Genomic DNA, 20,935 nt, shown 5'->3' with positions numbered 1-20,935 from the left:
TTATTCCCTAAAAAATAAAAAAAAATGATAATGAAAGATAAGCCTACCAATAAAACACGTGTAGGGATTTCTTTTATTTCTACATATTCAATTACGAAATTCAAACACAAGAGCAAATTACAACATTTGGGAGACTTGGCATTTTCATTTTGTTGCATCATCCCCTGCCTCTTCTCCCAAGACACAGCACTGGTATTTTTTGGTTTTGTTTCTAAATAAATGAAAATCATTCTAGTCATACAAGAGATCCAATGAAGTCTACAGGAAGTAGTAATTCAGTTCTTGGGAACCATATGAAAGCACAAATGCAGTTTTTGAAGCTGAAAGATTTAATAAATTTTATACTAAATGTCCATGCTATAGCCACAACAAACATTTAAATACACATCAAAAGAACGCGTAATTTTCTAGAAAGTGCAGCAAGATGAGGGCAGACCTAGTACCCATTCAAATGATGACTTCCAAGAATAGAATTATCTGTCTCCTCTTCAAACACCACATTCATGGCACCAAATAATCTTGCCAGAATAAGTCCAGGAGTTCTATTTATTTTACGTTTTGTACACATTAACTACCAACCCAGAAAATAAGTATGTTGGAGAACCAAGGGCCAAAGGACATGAGAGGCTGAGGTCCTGAGTGCCTTCTTGGCATTGGTTTTCACATCACAACTTTCACAACTACACATTCCCAATGCTAGCAGCACAGTCCTGGTGAAAAGAAGTAGAGGAAAACCAAATTAGGGACCATGTCAACAAATTGGACACACTCAAGTCCACGTGACCATGTGGGCTGCATTCAAGGGTGCTTAACAGCGCTGGCAAATATCACTGCAAAGCCACTCTGTCATCTGCAAAAGGTCATGGTGCTCACTGGCAGATTCCTGATGATTAGAAAAGGGCAAATATCAGGACCCTCTTGGAGAAGGGCAAAAAGGTTCAGTGATATTATAGGCCAACCAGCTTAATCTCAGTTCATGAAAAGGTTATGCAGCAAACCCGCCCTGGAAGCTATTTTCAGTCCCATAAAGGAAAACAAATGGCTGGGAACAACTAGCAAGGATTTTCCAACTGTAAGTTGTGTCTTACCAACCTGAGTGTCCCATACAATGAGAGGAACAGCTCTATGGACAGTGAAAAAGCACTGCATGTTACCTCAACCTTAGCAAAGCTTCTGACGTGATCTCTTCATACACACAGAGCCAAATTAGAGAGCCTGGACAGCAAGCAGCTGCGTGGGGCTGAGCTGCTGGGGTTAAACCTCAACAAGCACATAACCTGTCTTTATAACTGAAGAATGCAGTGAAATTTAAATGTAATAAAGGTTATTGTCACAACAGCTGAGACTGAGAAAAGTTTCAAATTGTCAAAACATTTAAATGTACGGAACCCAGCAGTTATCACTGCATACATTTCAATGTACAACGCTGAACAGGTAAAACTCTGCAGAATGAGATGTAACAGTTCTGTGAGGATAGAGGGTAACAGTCAAATAGCAAAAAATACGTGCATCAGCAGAAAATAAATTGTATAGGAAAAAATTGGACACTAACTACTTGGTACAATGGCTGAGAAATCGCACTATAAGCACCTGACTTTCCAGAAACACATTTAGGTCAAAACTTTTGTCAAACTAATTAGCACACACAGCAAGTCTCATCACTGACCCTGTATCTTCAGGTAAACCTAAAATAAAGAACAAGATCTTACAAATCATTCTCTCAAAAATATCTGAGCTAACAGTGAGGCAATGATAACCACTACATCATCTTATAATTTCCTTTTTGCAAAACCTGCTAGTTTTCATACATCAAAATGTTTTCCAGTGATGTTGACAAAAAGAACTGAAAAATACCAATGAGGTTTTGCACAATAGCTTGCTTCAAGTCAATAGCTGGCTGCTGAAACAACCCCATCTTCATTCCCACACACGCTCCTGTCCTTTGCACTGGAGCCCAGGCACTCATTTTCTCATGGAGATGAGTTTGTTCAGGGCTTGTTCTGAGCTTATTCAGAAAGGTATTTCCAGATTTTTCTCTGGTACACTTTCTGCCCCATTAGTAAGTTGAAGTGGCCTGCTGAGTGCTCAGATGAACACCGGAGTTACCTAAAACCAAAAAGCAGACACAGCAGAAGTACAGCAGTTCCTGTCCACATTTAAGATGAAGTCAGATTATCTTCTAACCAGTACTTCATTTCCACATCAGCTGGATGCAATACATCCACATTTGCCAGAAGGCTGCAGCTAAGTGCAGCACCCCCCGCAGAAGTAATTACGATCACTGGAAAAATTCACTGTAGTTAAAGCCACATATTTTTCAAAATATGGAAACAATATCAGCTAAAATTATGTTCTTCTCTTATAGCTGTTTAAGAAGGACTTGAAAGTTATTTTACTTTTACTGATGCTCTATGCATATTATACATACAAATTTCCAAAATTTGATTATTCTACAAATACTTAATTTTACGAGGGCCACTCACGGGTTCTGTCTTGTGAGCACATTTCAGTTGAACTGGCTAAAATAAGTAGGATGTACCAAATCAGAAGATAAGTATTAGCTCAAACTACTGCTTCTTCATTTGACTGAACTTAAATACATTTTGAAAAATGAAGTAGTTCTATAACATGCACTAAACCTACAGGAAATAGGTTAACATTATCTTCTCTATCATAAACTGTGTGCTACACAACCAAAGCATGACTATTTATAATAAAGTTCAGATTTATTCAAGCCCAGAGTATTTAAATGTATTTACAACCAGCTTAAAGTTTATTCCATCATAAATTCTAGCTTGTTTCTTTCAAGGAAGAAATCTGCCAAAAATGAGATAAAATCCCAGATTCTGTCATGAAAGCCTCTTATGTATTAATATATGAGGAAGGATTATGAATAATACAACCCAGTCAGAAAATCTGTGAATCTGAACTATTTTGTTAAAGATTTCAGCTAAAAAAACTAGTTCACAACTCTTCTCTCCTCTACAAAGTTACCTGCGCAAAGAGAACATGAGAATAAAGGAACATGTCTTTCCAGGAAGAGAAGGGAATAAAGTGCAACTGGTACTAGTTAATCTGCAGATGAGAACAAATTCAGTTCATATATTAGTGTGACTTCTTACGTATTTGTCCCTGCCACGAAACGCAGCACCTTCCACCCATTCTAATACAGATGCCAACATCAGGACCTCTTTACAGTGTCACATGCTCTCAACAGTGCTCACCCCCAAAGGGGAGATTTCAGACTGCTTCCCTATTTCTACAGAAATAAATGTTATTTATTTCTTCAACTTCAAATGTGAGATACATGAAAAAATAGGAATAAAAATGCATAGAAGCATGTTTAAAAAAAAAAAAAGTATTGAACAACTGTCTAGAATCCCCTAGAGCTGAATGAAGCCTCTGAACAATATAGCACCCCTGAAAAACTTGCACATCGCAAAACTCAGAAAAGTTGACAGAAATTTCATATTTCATTTTAATTACCTGCTGTTGTTCTCTCATTTCTCCTATTTTTTTTTTTCAGAGATGTAACAAAAATATGTGCCTTAATGCCAGGCAGTGAGTATCTTCCAAGTTTGTCAATAAGTTCTAGCTGAATTAAAATTTAACTCGAGGTCTATCACAGAAAGATCATATTAAAAATGTAAACATTAAACAATCTAGCAGAAGAAAAAAAATTAAGACTTCTCTCTAAGGCAACACTTCAGTAAATTTGCATGGTACGGGTTGGTTTTTTCCCCCTTTTAAAGACATGTACACAACACACAGAAAAAGCAGAGGTGAAAGACAGCTTATTCAAAAGCAGGGAAAAAAAATAGTTTGTGCTTTTCACTGCTGCTATTAGTCCACTGCTGCCCCCCCATATAGCTCATCCTGAAGGAAAAGTAATGCTTCAGAATGACTGAGTCTTGTTAACACTTTAATATGCAATTTAAAATGTGTGCTTTAAAAAATGAAAAAGAAAATCCTTTACAAAAGGATAGAAGCATGTAAGGTGCACAGTTTGTGACTAAAGCTGGTTTCATGGACTCAGATCTAATTTTATAAGAGGTCATGTGAAAATAAAAACCCTTATTACTCACCACAATGCTAACAAAAAGAAATTAGTGCAGGGGAAAAAGCACTAACAGAACTGAATTTATTAAAGGTCTAGCTAAGGCATCAATATTTTTTCCATTCCCAAAAATACTTAGGAGGACATGACAAGATTGCTGGGCCAGAACAGCATCATTATTTTTATCAGATAGCAAGGCTTATGCTGAGAATATTTTCTACTTCAAAATAAATCCTCCAATAATCAGAGCTTTTCGTGAGTAAAGAAAAGGTCATTTCCAAAGCTGGAAAAACCATCAACAGCAAGCCAATAAACACTAGGGCTTCTGAGACAGCTGATGTGGTGAATGGCAATTACTGATTCACTTTTTTCCTTTTGTTCTTAGATTTATTTTTTTTTAATTAACAACTTTTGCCACAACATGTAGTTTGGCAAGAAGTTCAAAGCAACCAAATAAATTCAATGATGCACTACACATGTGGTTCTTCTCATCTAAGAATTTGCTGCTGTGAAAAGGAAAGTCTTCTCTCAACATCTCTGCCTTGCTGCTCCCAGCCAAAAAATGGCCCTCCCTTTATGCCAGCTCTGATCTGCGAGATCTCCATGACATGATTCATCTCCTGCATTTCCCTAAGTGTTATCTACTTCTAAAAAAGAAGTTAGCTAATGTTAAGTGAGTTAACTAACATGACTTAACTAATTCTGTCAGTTTATAGCAGGGTAAGATGAGTATCAAAACCAGCACTAACAAAGTATGTGGTAAGAGCAAAAGACAGCAAAGGAACGAGCAGAGAATAAAGATGGAGATAGAGGAGAAAAAGCAAGATAACACTCACTTTACACCCTATTTTCTAGTGGTGGCAAAACCACAGGGAGTACCACAGGGAGTATGGCTGTCCATAATTCAAAACACAGGAAAAAAGAAAAAAAAACAAAAAACAAAAAACAAAACAAAAAAAAAAAAAAAAAAACAAAAAAAAACCAAACAAAAAACCAAAACAAAAAAAAAAAAAAAAAAACACAACCCAAAAAAAGACAGTCTTGCCCCTTGCCCTGCAATTAACTCCAGCACAAAATTTCCACAGAGGAAAGAATTCCTGGGATTTTATTATCTTTTCCTCTCTTAACACACAAAACTGTAATTTGACAGCCAGCCTAAAACCTAAGTTTTAAACCCACACAATTATGAAGATCATTCCTATGAGATTAGTTGATGGGCAGTAGACCCCACTCCAGACTCAAAGCTCCATGGTGCTTTACTAAATGTCATGGAAGTCTTACCAGTACTTTTATAGGAAGCAAAACATGAAGTGCCTAAACTAATAATCTCTAAAGGAAAAGACTGCTGTATTTCATCTGCACTTTCCTTATCATCTCATATTGCTCTTAAGTCACCTCAGTATTTGTACCACTTCAGAAACTAGAAGCTGTGTAAAGAAAACACAGCACTTCAAAGCATCAACAACAAACTGGGAAAAGCACAGGTCTACACTCCCAAAAACCAAAATTTCAGTGAGTAACTTCTATTCTTGGTCCATTTTTCTTCAGTAGTCAAATCTATGACCTTATCTGGAAGAAGCAACATATTCCTTGCTTTAAAAAAACTTCCTAAGCCTTTGAAGTCACAACTTTGCCTAACAGTCACAAACTTACTACTGCAGGAGCCACAAGTTCACAGATTATACTTGCTTATTTATTTGCCCTTAATGGAAATTCTTTCAGAAATTTATCCAGTCACTGAACAAATGTTTCCTATCTTCTCAAGACACTCAGGATTTTAGAGACACTGCCTGTCCCTTGCTCTCACAGACAGAAGAGTCCTTGTCCATGCAAATTACTGAAGTTTTCACACAGACACCACTCTGCATTCCTGAGTATTGCTGTTGGTCCTCTGTAGGTCTAGTATATCCTGCCTGTGATCAAGGAATTAGAAGCACCTACAATACTGAAAATAAGACTTAGAGCAACAATGCCACTGTGCTTTGTGCTCCACTTCATTGCTAGTAAGTTCTGTGATTCTCTCTGCTTTTTAGAAATTGGTTGCATTGAATGGGCACTTTCACAAAAGTGTCATTATAAACTCTACAACTGTTTTCTTAAATAATAAATTTTTGTGTGTGTAAAGAAAGGACCATTTTCCCAAACAAATGTGTTATTGGAAGACCTTGTGATACTGAGGGTAAAGCCCTCACAATCAGTCCTTGCCTTCATTATCCCACATAATACACATCAGCTTCTGAAGAAAGCTTCTCCCCAACTATTTATGACAAGTGATTTCCAAACAGAACTGAGCAGCACAGACTCCTGAGAGATACCACTAATGACCTCTCACCATTATTTCACATCTCTAACTTCTCCATCCAGAGAAGGATCATCTCTAAGCTCAGCTTCAGTCCCTGGTAGGGAACTTAACAGAATGCCTTTTGGAAATATAGTTAGATTACATCAACTGCATTGTCTTAGCCTGTATATTAACTCCATTGATGGATTTTAATAGACTTATGAAGTGCTGAATGTGTATTGTAAGGCTGTTTTCTCTTCATCTCAGCACCTATCATGTATCCACTATCTCTGCTTTTAACTCTTACCAGTTAGTAGTTTCCACTTTTCCTTTTAAAAATTTATCTCACCACTGCCCTTTTCCTGTCTTTCATAACTGGGACCATTTAAAGCACAGAGTTATACTTTCTGGTTAGAAATCTGCTCCTTCCAATGTGCAAAGACATCTCACCTTGACGACTGCTCTTCACTTCATGAACACTGAAGTTTGAGACAGATCCCTCAATCATTGTCTTCACCACCAATCCTTTAAGTTCTTCCACAATGTCTACATTCACTTAACCTCTATTTCTTTATTCATCCTTCACAGAAGACATTATTTTTCAAAGAACATATCCTCATTCCCAAGGGCTTCCTTTATTCTACTACTTCAGCATGTCACATTTTTCAAATTGATGGGTTTAGAGTACCTACTCACCCTCGCCTCACTGAGAGCCCAGCAAAGCTTCAAAAACAGTTCCCAGGCAGCTTGCATCATTTCACCTTCCTGGCTATGTTTTAGCTTTGAGAGGCCATCTCCTCCCATCACCACCCCCCGTATTTTCTTTTTTAAGTGAAGCGGTATTTCAAGCAGGTTTTGCTTTAGCCATGTATAGATTCGGCATCCCACAGAAGCAAAGAACAAACCATGTTTGTCACAGACAGCCCTGAGGAGTATCAGTATGAATCTACTCTTCCACCCTACTGTAGGCCAAGTCCCAAGTCGATTCTCTGTGCATGCTCTGACTATCTGTTTCACTTAGTAACTACTTGCTATCACGAAGTTTTGTCGTGACATTCGTCCCTGACCAAAAGCACCCACCAAAATTAAATGAGCCTAACGAGCTGTTCATTACTGTATTCTCTGCTTTGTAGCCTCGCTGATCCAACACGGCACAGGCAAACAAGTCAGGCAGATGTAAATGCAGTCCTAATGATATTTTCCCCCTGCGCTTACATTCTACCCACAGAGCTTTCCGTGTTGCAATAGCTAGTCTTTTTGTTCAGTCTTTTGGTATCTGACACTCATCTGGCAGAGTCACATAAGCTTCCAGTTGAGCTTTTATAAAATGCAACTAATGTAACAGTGAATGGCACTGTTAGCACATTTACTTGCAAGGGGTTGTTTTGTCTAACCCTGCTTAAACAGGATTGAAGTTCACCCAAAAAGAAGCGAGAGATTTTGAAAGCCAAGCTATTCAAGTACAAAAAGTTAGGTAAGATTCAAATTACATTCAGGGACAAGTTTGCTGCCTTGCTGTTTTCAAGTCCCCCCAGGTAAAGCTTGCTCCAGTTGCTTTTATTAAGCTCCATACCTTGCACAGAAGTTCTGTGAGAAAACACAGTTGATAAACCTGACTTTCCAAGGCTTCGTTGTGGGATTATCCAGTATCTGAATGCAAGCTGTAATTGGAAGTACACCTGCAGTTAGGGCTCCCCACTCACAGGGTAAGGCTATGCCTCTCACAGAAAACATATTTTGGCCAGAAACACGAAGTTGAATCAAGGGTTTGCTGCAATTCAGATCCTTTTGTATTTCAAGTTCTCAGCTGCACTTATTATTCACACAGACAGTAATGAATTGAGTCTTCATTTTTAGAGCAACTCTCAAGTGTCCTTTATTCAAATGTCAACATCTTGTATGCAAGGTGCTACAAGCACACAGCACAGCTTTCCCAGAAAAACAGGCAGATTGTTTCAGTGACCTTTAGTTGTGTTCTTGCCTGTTCACAAAACGTGCATTTTTTTACAAGGATAATTTTAATTTTTGATGTTTAGCCTAGCATCTGTAGTTGAGAAAATCATTATGTTCAAGAGAACATTTTGTCCTTTAAAAAGTATCTGCAACTTTAATCCTGGCTTGTATTTCTTTTCCTGCAAATTCTAAACTGATTGCAAAATATACTTTGCCATACTACCACTTAACACTCAAGGAAGTTAAGACACAGTTGAATAGAAACTCTTCTCTGAACAACAGTACCTTTCTTTTATTATTCACATATAATTTTACAAGGACTCTCTGGCATCCCAATATTCCTATGTTAAGTCAGTCTTTCACTAGGATATGCAAAAACAATGTTCAATAGGGCAACATCAGTAGAACTCTCCACTTTAAAAAAAGCAAAATATTAAAATAGTCTATCTAGCACCTTTCCTATATAAGCTTCTAAGGACTTCATATGCTTCTGTACAAAATTCAATATATTTATTCATAAAATCATAGAATGGTTTGGGTTGGAAGGCACCTTAAAGATCATCCAGTGATTTCCAAATTCAAGCAGCTATCTCTCAAATGGGAAGCCTCACTACATAGAAGTTAGCAACTCATTCACAAGTAGCCTAACAAAAAATTGTAACTATGAATAAAGCTAGGGCTGTAATCCCAAATGTGCTATTATGGGGCTTGACAAGGTCTCAGAAACCATTTGTTGAGCCTTGGAGGAGACAAGAGAGAACAGCAGGCTAGCCAGCCAGAACACAAAACCCTCCTGAATGGTTATCAGCCCGCACGTAGCAGTAACATGCAGCATTACTTGCCAAGCTCACAAAGAAAAGATGGGGGACAGCGGGGGGAGAGGAGTGTGAGAGGTACAGCACTGGTACGATGAAGCCTGAAACTGAAACTTTATTCCCATCCATTCACACAGCACGGGCTTCTCTACTCTAAACTCAAGACTGCTTTCCAGTGGAAGGCTACCAGAAGGAAAAGCAAGACTTTTATTAGCGAAGTATCTTGATGCTCCTGCCTCACCTTCATTATTTGAACATACTTAGATACATTTTAGCTGTTCTGAACCTTGAAGAACAATTCCAAGACTTTAACTAAGAGAGAAGGATGAACTGATTATCATCCTCTACATAAAATCACAATCTAGAACTGAGTATTTTATCGTATTATAAAACTGCTGGCTTTGTTAATATTTTAAACAAATATAAAAGAAAGAGAGTTAGTTACATAGTGATTAAATAATCTTCATATTCTTGCTCAGATTCAAAATGAGAATTCTGAATGCTTCCCTTCAGCACGGGCCCTCTAGTCGTATTGCAAATGTTTAAGATCTGGCAGTTCCTCTTCCCCAACAAAGGTCCAGAAAACAAAATATTTTAACCTCAAATAATCTGAGCTAAACAAATCTAAGATTCTTCATGGCAGCAGACTGGCATAAGACAGGCAGATTATTACCTCTGTACAATACATTACGTACCTCATCCTAAGAGGCAACCCCAGCTGCACGTATACTTCCAATTTGAACTTGCATTTAGACAGTGGATAATTCCACAATAAAGCAAACACCCTTGGGAAGTAGAACAAATAAATCAGGTTTCATAAAATCCATCACATTTCTACTGTGCAAGGTAAAAGCTGCAAACAGAACTAGCACAGCCCATGTGAATTTAAGACAGCAAGGCTGCACACCCATCATCAATCTTCCAGTATCTCAAAAGCAGCTAGAACCTCATGTATCTTAATGGAGGGACTCTGTACAGACACAAATTCTTTGGCGTTTTAGCAGTTTAAGAAATATAGAGGTTATTCATATGCATAGCTATAAAAGTAGTATTTTTTATTTTATGGTTAAGACATGTCCTGATGGTTTTGGAGAAATACTTGAAAGCTGTATTTTCCACAGAATCATTATCACATGAAGAGACCACAAACAATTTTGCTTAAAATCAGCAAAAAGGTTAGGAAATCTGGATATTCATCTGCTACAGATTATTCTTTTAGAAACTGCAAAGGCCAGTCAAGGTCCTGCAAAAGCATGAAGGGTGCTAAAACCTCATCACACTCATCCCTCAGTGCAAGAGAGATGCCACTCCTCTATTTTTTTTGTTAAAAATCCCACAAAAAAACTTTATCAGAGATGAGGAAACACTTTCTCAGAATCTGCTCTCAACCTGTGGACTGAAGAACTGCTACTGCATGGCCAAGTACATGCCCACTGAGTACTTATCACTTGCTTATCCACCTGAACTTTTGTTTTCAAAGTACTTTTCTTCAAATGTACAAAATTACAAAATTAGATCCTTCCTTAATTCTACCATTTTATTCCTGATTTCAGATATCAAAGGTAAGGGGCTCCTTCTAGGCCAAGCCCAGGTTGTTTTCCGTAATATCTATTCAAATTCTTGCAACTCAGTAGCGGAAACAAGAGCTGCAAGATCTGTCATCCTGGTCCAGAAGACCCCAGGACCCTGACTCACCTCTCCCACCCCACTCATCCTCTGAGACAGAAACCCAATCCTACTCCACAGTGGTCACTGATCACACCCAGGAAAGTTGCAGCTCCATTTTTCTCCCTGCCTTCAGACCATTTGTTAACACAACACTGCCACAGTCCACACCTAGCCTAACTGTAAAAGAAGATGCTTTCCCATGCAGAGATACACTGCCCAAGCTCTGAGCTCCTGAACTCTGCAGAGCTACCACACCACCTCCACCTCTTCTTTCACCTTCTCCTGAGGAGCAGTTTAGCTCCAGTTTCATCTCCCCTCCCTTCACAATGCATTTTTTCAGTGTACCCAACAACCACACATCTTAACCTAAATGATTCTATGATAAATAGGGAGTTTTCTTATGTATGTAGAAGTCTAGAGGGAAAAGAACTATTCAGAAAACTTCAATTGTCTGTCTGTAACCGAAGCCATTATAAATTTTTTTTAATTAATTTTTTTTTTATACTTCCCAAGAAGAAGACACTACCAGACCGTGCAATTATTTATGATCCTCACTTCACCTACCCCTAATCAGCAGTACTCTCTAACAGCACCATTGCAACAAATAATTATCACATCTTTGCTGCTTCCAAGGCAGCCATGAAAGGAAGACAGAGAAGTCTACTTATCACTCCCATTACAGACTCTTGTAGGAAAATTCAGATTAATATGACACTTCAAAATGAAAGGCCTATCCTCTGGAACTAAGAGCCAGAGGCAACCACCCAAAACAGGCTGTATGGCAAAAATATAGACATGGCAAACATTTTATCGTAAGACAAAAATACTAGCACACCAGGCAAATGGCAGAGACCAAAGATAGCACTCTTGGTCAGCACAGAACAAAGGAGATTCTGTGAGATGCATAAAGTATCTCCTTTTGGGGCTGGAGCCCATGATCTCTGCTAAAAAAAAGATACCAGCTGCCAATTGGTTGTAAGACCAACATCCATGTTGGTAAGACCAACATCCATGATTTTGCTTTCTTCTTCTCACTAAACTAATTTTATGTTTAAATCTAAATAAAAAACCAAAAGGCAACTACACTATTCTGGAACCAGAGCTGCACATGAAAGTATTAACTACAGTGGAGGTGGGAAGACACAGTCCACACCAGCAGCCTGTGCAATGCCTTGCACCCTCAGTTCATCTAAACACAGCAGCTCGGTGTCCACCCCACATAACCACAATTCCACAAGGATAAGGATCCATAGCAGAAGGAATTCAGTTTCAAAGAAAGCTGACAGACAAATGAAAAAAATAACTGAAACAAATCAGTATTTTGTTAGGAGGTGCTGCTACTCAGACCTTTGCAATTCATGTCCTGCTTTTCATTGTCCTGCTACTTGTCCATGGAAAAATTACTCTGGTGAAAGACAGAAGCATCTAGGTATTAACTGGCTACTCAGAACGATCTGCTTCTATAAGTATTTCAGGCACACCAATGAATGGCTTATAAGTCAGTAAAGTTCAATGAAGAGCCAGATTTTTACAACCTCCTTGATACAGTGGCACAACAATCACTTTTTAATGACACAATGGACATATCTGGGCTGTAATTTGAAGGTCTTGTGAAGTGCCTATTGGCAAGTTGGTTGTTGCTGCACACTGTTGGGAGTACAACCCTGCCATACACAAATCCAAGCCGCTCTGCTGTCATTAGGTTTCATCTGTAGTTTTCAAATTTCAGCCAGACTAAAAGTCTATTCGTAAGAATGAAGAGATTTTTCTGTTTCTGCTACAGTAGTCTGCAAATTACAGCTCTTCAGATTCCAGTGGTAATAAATGACATTTCCACTGTTATGTGGTTGGTTATTTTTAACAACCAAACAAAAAAAAAATCCTTTGAAAATACTTTTAAAACAGAAAAATCAAAGAATACCCAAGATCTAGAGCTAACATACTACCTCAATGTCATTTGGCCAAAAGCAGTGCTCTGTGACAACATGTACCTTCTGTATAATCAGCAACCTCAAAAATTGTCCCTTATTCTCTCATGAGAAATCATGTACAGCAGTACATGCCCCCATTATTTACATATATTACTGTAATTTATAAATCCAGAATGAAATTACATTGAGAACTTTGGCATTTTTCTTTGTTGTTTTGCAACACTACTTTCACAGCCTCTTCTCTGTACTTGTCATAGGCTTCAGGTAGGAAGGAAACACTAACTCACCTTTGCTGCAGGGTATGAAAATAAATCAACACGTCTGTGACAAGATAACAAAAGATCACACCAAATTAAGTCCAAAGGCCAAAGCAGGACTCACTCAACCACATGACCTTAAAAACCTATAAAGCCTGAAGCCATGTAACTGGGTAAGAAGGGAAGGAAGAAGATGGAAGACCGTTAAAAGTGTGGTTGACCAGAAAAATGTAAGAGCGCAAGACTTTATGCAATATAGCATGCCTACCTCATTATGTAGATATAGTTTAATTAGGAACTTTGTAACTACTGTGGTGAAGGATCCAAAAGAGACTCAGGGCATGTATTTTAAGAAGATAATACCACATATTACATACATAAATAAAGTCTGTGGCATTTAGAAATTCCACATCATTGTTGACAGGAGTCAGAAGCCAAAGGCTTGCATGCCGGCTCTACGGCTCTCACCACCTGCCTGCGAATCTCTACCAACTGCTTCGGGTCAAAACAGTTAAAATAACACACAAACATTCAGCCAAAAACAACAACAAAATCACCACCCTCACATCTATTAAACTGAGAGAAGACAAGAGTTGTTTGTAAATTTCTAGTGAAAACTAATAGCATGACTGCCATGATAAAACTCCTGTAAAGGCCTGATACAGAACTAATCAAGAAGCTTGAAGTTCATTCAGTCCTGCTGTTTCACTCCTTGCCAAGTAAAATTCTGATTCATTACATCTATCTGTGGCACTACTAAACTCTCTGTACCTCTCACTAAATATCAGTTTGATATAGACCTTGATGAAATAAGTGATTGTTTATCCGATGTAACTCAATCAATAAATATCCACAAACACAGACAAATTGGAACTAATCTGCTAACCACGTTATGAAGGGCCAGAAAGTGGTTTAGTGTAAAAAAAACAACCAACCACCAAAACTCAGAATTCCTGAAATAAACAAAAGCAGGGTCTTCTGCATGCATCGCAGAGCTTGGCCTGATCTCTGAGCGAGCAGCTTAACTTCTACAGTCACAACAGTCAGAAGTGACTGTTTTTGATAACATTACAGAACAGACACTATGCTCTTATCTTTTCCCTTTGACAACAGGTTATGCAGTTTATCTATAATGTATTAAAACATTTTCTTTTGTTTTCCAAAAACATTTCAGATCATCCATCTTCAAACACTGTGAAACAAGAATAGCACAAAAATCTTGCGCATTACCCAATCCATTCATTATTTTATGTAACTTAAACAGTTCTGCCTTCTCTATTTTCCAAGATAAATATTCCTCATCCCTTCAGTTTCTCTTTAAACAAGAGCTTTTGAGAGAGAATCAAAATTCTTGCAATCTCCTTTTAACTGATCTGTAGAAACTATGATATATCATATTAGAGATTAAGCAACCCAATAACTTACTGGACATCTACTGTATTTCCACCATTTTGCTTCTTTTACAACTCATACACCCTCAAGGAAAAATCTACAGACCCTCAAGGAAAAAAAAAAAAGTAGATTAGATTTGACTGTTTGAAGCATGCAAGATGTATTTTCATAATGCCAATTACAATGTGCCAGTAGGTTCAAATTAAACAATCTGTTCCCCCACTTACACAGAACTGTAAAAGCTGAAATTACAAAAAATTCCAATTCCACTTGTGTTTGGGACCAATATCACTTCTCACAGTTCTTGACAATAGCTAGGAGAGCATCAGTTTGCTTAGTGTTGGTTTCCCACCAACCGTCTCACCACTCAAGTCTCTTTCCAAGAGATTAGGAAAAGCTTTCAGTAAAGCACTAGGGGACATTTCTAGAGTTCAAGACCTTCAGTTATGTAATTTTTTTGCTGTCGTAATTAAAAAGTTAGATACTGCCTAACAGGGACATTCAATAGTTTCTTATTCTCATCCAAACCACATCCGATAAACAGGAAAAATGATTCTTCGGAAACACTCCAAATTGCCACTGAAACAGTCAGCTTTGCTCCACGGAACAGGCTTCTCACTCAGATTTCTGACTGTGGCTGTATCATAAAAAGGGAGAGAAGAGCAAAGAAAGCAGTGGAAGACCAATCCCATTAAACTTGGGCACACAGCTTTGACGTCAGCACATGCTCAGCACATGGTGCCAGCCACAGGAGGGGCTGTACCCGGTGTGCTGCACAAGCTGGGCAGCCAGGCTTGCATGAGAGCCCCCAGCATCCTGCCACCTCAGTCTGCCCATACCTGGCATTCGGCTCCTAGTGAGCTTCAAAGAAGAGAAAAAAAATAAAAACCAATAAATCTGCATGCTAGTTCACCAAAAAAAAACTGCTGGTATATTTTCCAAGCCCAGCATAAATCAAATAGGTAGGTTTAATATCTGGGTTGAATAGCATTCGTGAGGGAGCACGCAAATGGCACGCAAAGCAGCTTTTATGCAGGAAATAACTGACATTTTTTGGACCAAAAAAAAAAGTAAACTATCCTACCAACACTAGAGATGAGCAATAGTTCCTTTATCTGAAGGCTGATGCTCAACATGCCATGCCTGTGCTCCCTTCCCAATGTCTGCCATTAAGAGTCAAATGCCTCCTTGTACACCTTTCTGCTATAAAAATAAACCCCATCAATTCACAGACTTTGTTCTAAGCAGGTTTTAGAGCCCATTGCAGGTACTGCACTGATGAGAAAGACACCATCATTCAATAAAAAGCCAGGAAGATTCAACCACATAGGCAGGCCACAAACCTAAAATAAAAGGGATTAAAATAAAAACTTGAAAATACCATTTTGCTGCAGGCAATGCACCAGATAGAGCTCAATTATGATGGCTGACATTGTCACTCAGCTGATTTGGTGTTCAGTTGGGTCAAGTTTGGCAGCTAATATGTGAGAAACCCCCATGGAGTGTACCTGGTGATCCTCTGAGACGGACCAGTAGAGACCCCAAGCCTCACCCTGTGGCAAAGGGCACTTCAGGGCTGGACTGGCTTTTTTCTTGGAGCAAGGCACGAAACCCTGGTTACACCCTCATTTGGTCACGAGTGCACATACTGCAGGACATCTCTCCCTCATTAGAAGGATTCTCACTCCAAGATTCCTGAAGAACTGTCCTCCACAACATTCCTGTGTAGTTCCAATGATGCAATTAACTTCCTAGAACTAGGATACACAGCTGCTATCTAGTTTTCAATTGCCTTACTGCACCTCAGAGGCAGCAGTAAAACCTGTAAAGCAGTAAAACAAAAAAAAAAAAGGAGATGAAGACTGCAGTTGTACTACAGACACTGCTCCTAGTATTCTTGAACTGGGTTTTATCACCAAGGGCCTTAGAAGATACATTTGCACAAACCCGATTACTAAAATTCAGTTCTTTTTTGTGATCTTTCTATCCCTTAGACATCCATACTAGAAGATGTCATTTAAGAAAAAGCTGAACCAATATTGTTTACTAAATATTTGCAGTCCTGCAGCCCACTCTTGAAAGTACTCTAAAAATTACCATGTGTATCTTAAAATATTTGTGCTATTTAAATTAAGAATTAGAATCATGCAACAAAGTTTAAAGAACACTTGCAAGCTCACGGGAAATGTAAAAAAGAAGATTTGAGCTGTAGAGATACCAGAAACAGCTAAAAAAATGATTGACCCATCACTACTTACCATCTGAGGAATACTAAAACAATGCAAGAATATTATTTCAATATATGCATGTACTAATACACAAACACCGAATGCTGCAGCAGGTACTCCCCACCACAAGACATAACATCCATACATTACCACAGCTTCAGGAAAACTAAATGTTGTTACACATTTGCTTCTTTGATTTAATTGATTCCCTCCGGATAAAAGGATGTAAATGAAACCTTCAATCCTAATTCCACCCTTGTAATTTAAGATCACATACGTACAAATATATTACAAGCTACAAAAGCATCTATGGATGCTTCTATTTCATATATTTTAGTGACTGTCCAAGAGCAATTACACAGCATATTTAGAAGAAAAAGTTTACAGAAATCAGGCAAATGGGAAGTATTATGGAAAGGGATTGGTAACAAAGCAGTAAATGAACAACAAAGCAAAGAAAAAATGAGACAATATACATTGCTCATCTTTTTTTTTTACCCCAAACTTTAATCAAATACCATACCTTGATTTCCCCACTCACCAACAAGAGTGAGGATTTAAAACCACCTTTGAGTAACTACCCATTTTTAAAGCGAACAATTCAATTTTTTTCCTGAAATTTCTCAAAATGGCACTACCACCAGCATTTTTAAACACTCTCTCCCAGACAACATCAAGCAGACCGATGATTTCACTAGAAATGCTTCAGCAGTATGACATGCTGAATTCCCTACACGTTGCTGCAGTCCAACATGCTGAACAGCTGCAAAGAGCCTGACATAAACATTAGAAATGTAGCCATATCTTTCAGCACCTCGATTTATTTTTTGTATTATTATGTACAATCTCTGTATGAGCACAGAAACCAGAGCTGGCTGTATCAGCAGCGTTGGCACTGGTGTACAAGGAGGCTTGAGGTAACAGCCTATTGCACGGAGAACTGGTTTTTTCCTCTTGCCCTCCCAGAATAGAAAGAATTCATGCAAGATAAAGAATTTTTCCTATGAACAGCTGGAAGGATCCAAATACAAAAGTTATGGAAAAAGGTAGTTACCTGACTCCTACCATCAAACAAAATCCAGGCTGAAGTAACTGCAATTAATATCAGCATGTTATATCAGCATGTGTTGTAAGACACAGACAAGACAAGGTGCAACCATTTCTATTACAACTGTTCTCTAGATAATAGCCAGAGCACTTCCTTCTAGAATCAAAAGCTTATGTAAACCCAACCAGATCGTATTTTGGCCATGACTGACCACCGCCTGCTTTAAAAGTTTATTTATTCAACATAAAAATAGCCAGACTTTCAAAATGCACCTTATTTGAACGACAGAATACAGAGCACCACTGCGGTGAGACTTTAACAGAAAGACTGGATGTAATTGAAAATTTAGGACCTGCTACAGGAACAACCCGTGCCTCTCCTGTTTCTCCCGCTCCCTACTTCCTATTGTTCCGCTGTTCAGCAAGTGATGCCGTGTCACGGACGAGAGAAACCTAAATGACAGTTTCATTAGGTCTTTCTCTAAAACGTTTATGCCAAGAAATTAATTTACTCAGGTCTATACCGAGAACGGGTCATACACAAAAAACGGTTTAAAGCATTCTAAAGCCCCGAAGGCACGAGAAGCAGCCAGCAAGACAACCCAAAATGGTGACTACAAGTAATAAATCATATCAAAAAAAGGGCATTGTTAAAAAACCACACCAAACAACAACAACAAAAAAAAACCGTCTATGAAGCCGATGGTCAGGCTGAACAGTTGTAAGCGGCCACTGATTCACTCACAACGAGAATCCATTAAGGAAAGGGTTTTCCTCGAGCACAAAATTTGTTTCTCCAAGCCCACCAGTACCGAAACACGACTCCGCCACTGCGCTGAGAGGCTGGGGACGCTCGGCGCGACCCACGGGGAACCAGGCGCCGGCCGGCCGGGATAACGCGGGGCTCACCGGGCGGGGGATCGGCAAGGCCGGAGAAAGGACGGCATTAACGCGGGGAGCGGGGGGGCCACACGAGCCCATGGGGCAGCAGGCGGCAGGGGAAGGAGGGCGCGGGCGGGCCGGGGGTCCCGTGGGGAGCCGCGCCGCTCGCTCACTCACCCGTCCTTGCGCTTGGCTTTGTAGACGTGCCCGTAGGTACCCCTGCCCACCTTGCAGCCCTCGTACTCGAAGAGGTCCTCCACCCGCTCGCGCTCCCCGGTCAGCTTCACCTTGAAGTCATAGTCCATCTTGGGCGCCCGCCGCGACCCGCCGCCGCCGCCGCCCCCGGCAGCCGCGCCCCGCCCCGCCGCACACACCGGGCGGCGGCAGCAGCAGCAGGAGGAGGAGAAGGAGGAGGAGGCCCCCGCGCCGCCCCGCGGAACATCCAGCGGCGGGGCTGCTCCCTTCGCTCCGAGCCCCGACCCCCGGCGCTCCCTCCCTCCCTCCCTCCCTCTCTTCGCTCCGCGCCAGGAGCGGCACCGCCGCCGGTCCCCGGGCGGGCTCTCGGGGCCGCGCCCGCGCGCGCTGCCGCAAACGGACGTCGCAAACCGCGGGCACCTCCCCGGCCGCGGGCAGCGCACCACGTGGAAGGGCCCGTCCCGGCGTGCCTTGCGGGCGCAGCCGCACGCCGGGAGGTGTAGTACAGGCGGAGGGAGGGAAGCCGAGCCGCACTGCATGCCGGGAGCTGTAGTTCTGGGCAGGGCACGAGGCGCGGGGGGCCCGCCATCAGCAGCGACCGCGACCAGCGAGGGGTCCCATCGCGGGGCCTTGGCTAAGGTGAATATTCCGGTCCCCGGCTCGATCCAGGCTGGAGAGGGCAAGCGCGGTTGGTTCGTGCTGCTGTGAGCATCTGTTAGCATCGTTGTAATTAAGATAATTCCACGACTGTGAACACGGACGAAATCACAGAATCACAGAATATTTTAAGTTGGAAGGGATCCATCAGGTTCATCAAGTCAAACTCCTGGCCCTACACAGGACCGTCCCCAAGAGTCACACCACGTACCTGAGAGCATTGTCTTGAGCTCTGTCAGGCTGGTGCAGTGACCACTTCCCTGGGGAGCCTGTTCCAGTGCCCAACCACCCTCTGGTGGTTGAAGCTCTGGGTGAAGAACTTTTTTCTAATAATCAGTAAACCTCCCCTAACACAAATTCAGGCCATTCCCTCGGGTCCTGTCACTGGTCACCACAGGGAAGAGATCAGTTCCTGCTCCCCTTTCTTCCTCCATGAGGAAGTTGTAACTGCAGTGAGGTTCCCCCTCAGTCTCCTCTGCTCCAGGCTGAACAGACCAAGTGACTTCAGCCACTCCTTCACCATCTTGGTTGTCTTGCTTTGGGCACTTACTAAGAGCTTAACGTCTTTCTTATACTGTGGTGCCCAAAGCTGCTCTCAAGACACGTCACAGTGCTGACAAACCTCTGTGTGGCTGCTGAGATCACTCGGGATGTAACACAAAAACTGTTATGTTTAGCAAGGCCCTTGTATGTGACCAGTAACTGGACATTTCCCGACTCCTCCCTTGGCTGACAGAGTTGCCCACCCAACACAAAGCCGGTAATTTCCTAGAACAAACAGCTTGGAACTAAACTAAAGCTACAGCAATCTTTCTACTTACAGCCCAGCTTTGGCATTTTTAATTGTCATGTATGCTTCACGTTGCATGCCAAGAATGCAGCACATTGAGTAAACAAGTGGGCACTCAAATCCCCTAACTTAGAGACATCATAGAATGTGGGGGCTCCTAAAAGAAGAAGCAACATATTCTGGAATGGTCTGAAATCATCTCCGTTTTCATTTACAAATCTCCATTTTCATTTACACATTAGCACTGATCCCTGAAAATTTGGGATAGGGTTCTACCTGCCTCTCAAGCTGGAATCACTCAATCAGACTCGTGTCAGATGCCCACAGTCGGACTTTCAGTATGTTGCTATGCAGTTGTTAGGGATATTATGTACGTTAAATAAAGCAAAGGCATGTGTTACAAAAAATAAGTGCAATTGAGAGAAGCAGCAAAATTACACTTTATTTGCCCAGCACTCAACTAAATTTTAAAAGAACATTCCCCAGCACATCACAGCATCAATCAAACAGAAACAGGTCAGGGCAGCCCAGCAGCCCATAAAGATCAAACAGTCTGGAGGATGCCATCCACCTCACAAAGTTCATCCACCTTAGCCCCATCTCTGCTTTCAGGGATGCCTGGCTTTGGGGACTTTCAGGGACAGTAAGGGACCAAGCTTGCATGGCCAAACCCACCATGTACAGCACCTCCTGCCTGCTCACTACCCTCAGTCCTATCAGCAAGGGTAGTAGCAATATCCACACTTCTGTAACTTTATACTCTTCTTTGCGTTATTTATCAC

The 20,935-nt window shown here is 40.7% G+C and overlaps 1 protein-coding gene across 4 annotated transcripts in view; it reads right to left on the bottom strand.

Annotated features, from left to right (window-relative positions):
* The window catches only part of CDK8 (cyclin dependent kinase 8), a 75,110-nt gene extending 56,243 nt beyond the window's left edge, over positions 1–18,867 (bottom strand). For 2 of the 4 annotated variants that reach the window (XM_032099471.1, XM_032099472.1), the window contains exon 1: positions 18,689–18,816. In XM_032099471.1, the coding sequence (XP_031955362.1) occupies positions 18,689–18,816 (128 nt within the window). Of the gene's footprint in view, positions 1–18,688 lie in introns of all 4 variants that reach the window. The other 2 variants (XM_032099470.1, XM_032099474.1) reach the window with 2 other exon arrangements.
* Positions 18,868–20,935: the final 2,068 nt, after the last annotated feature.

Source organism: Corvus moneduloides, chromosome 2, assembly GCF_009650955.1.
Source record: "Corvus moneduloides isolate bCorMon1 chromosome 2, bCorMon1.pri, whole genome shotgun sequence".
NCBI classification, from domain to species: domain Eukaryota; kingdom Metazoa; phylum Chordata; class Aves; order Passeriformes; family Corvidae; genus Corvus; species Corvus moneduloides.
This window is presented reverse-complemented; position numbering and strand designations above follow the sequence as displayed.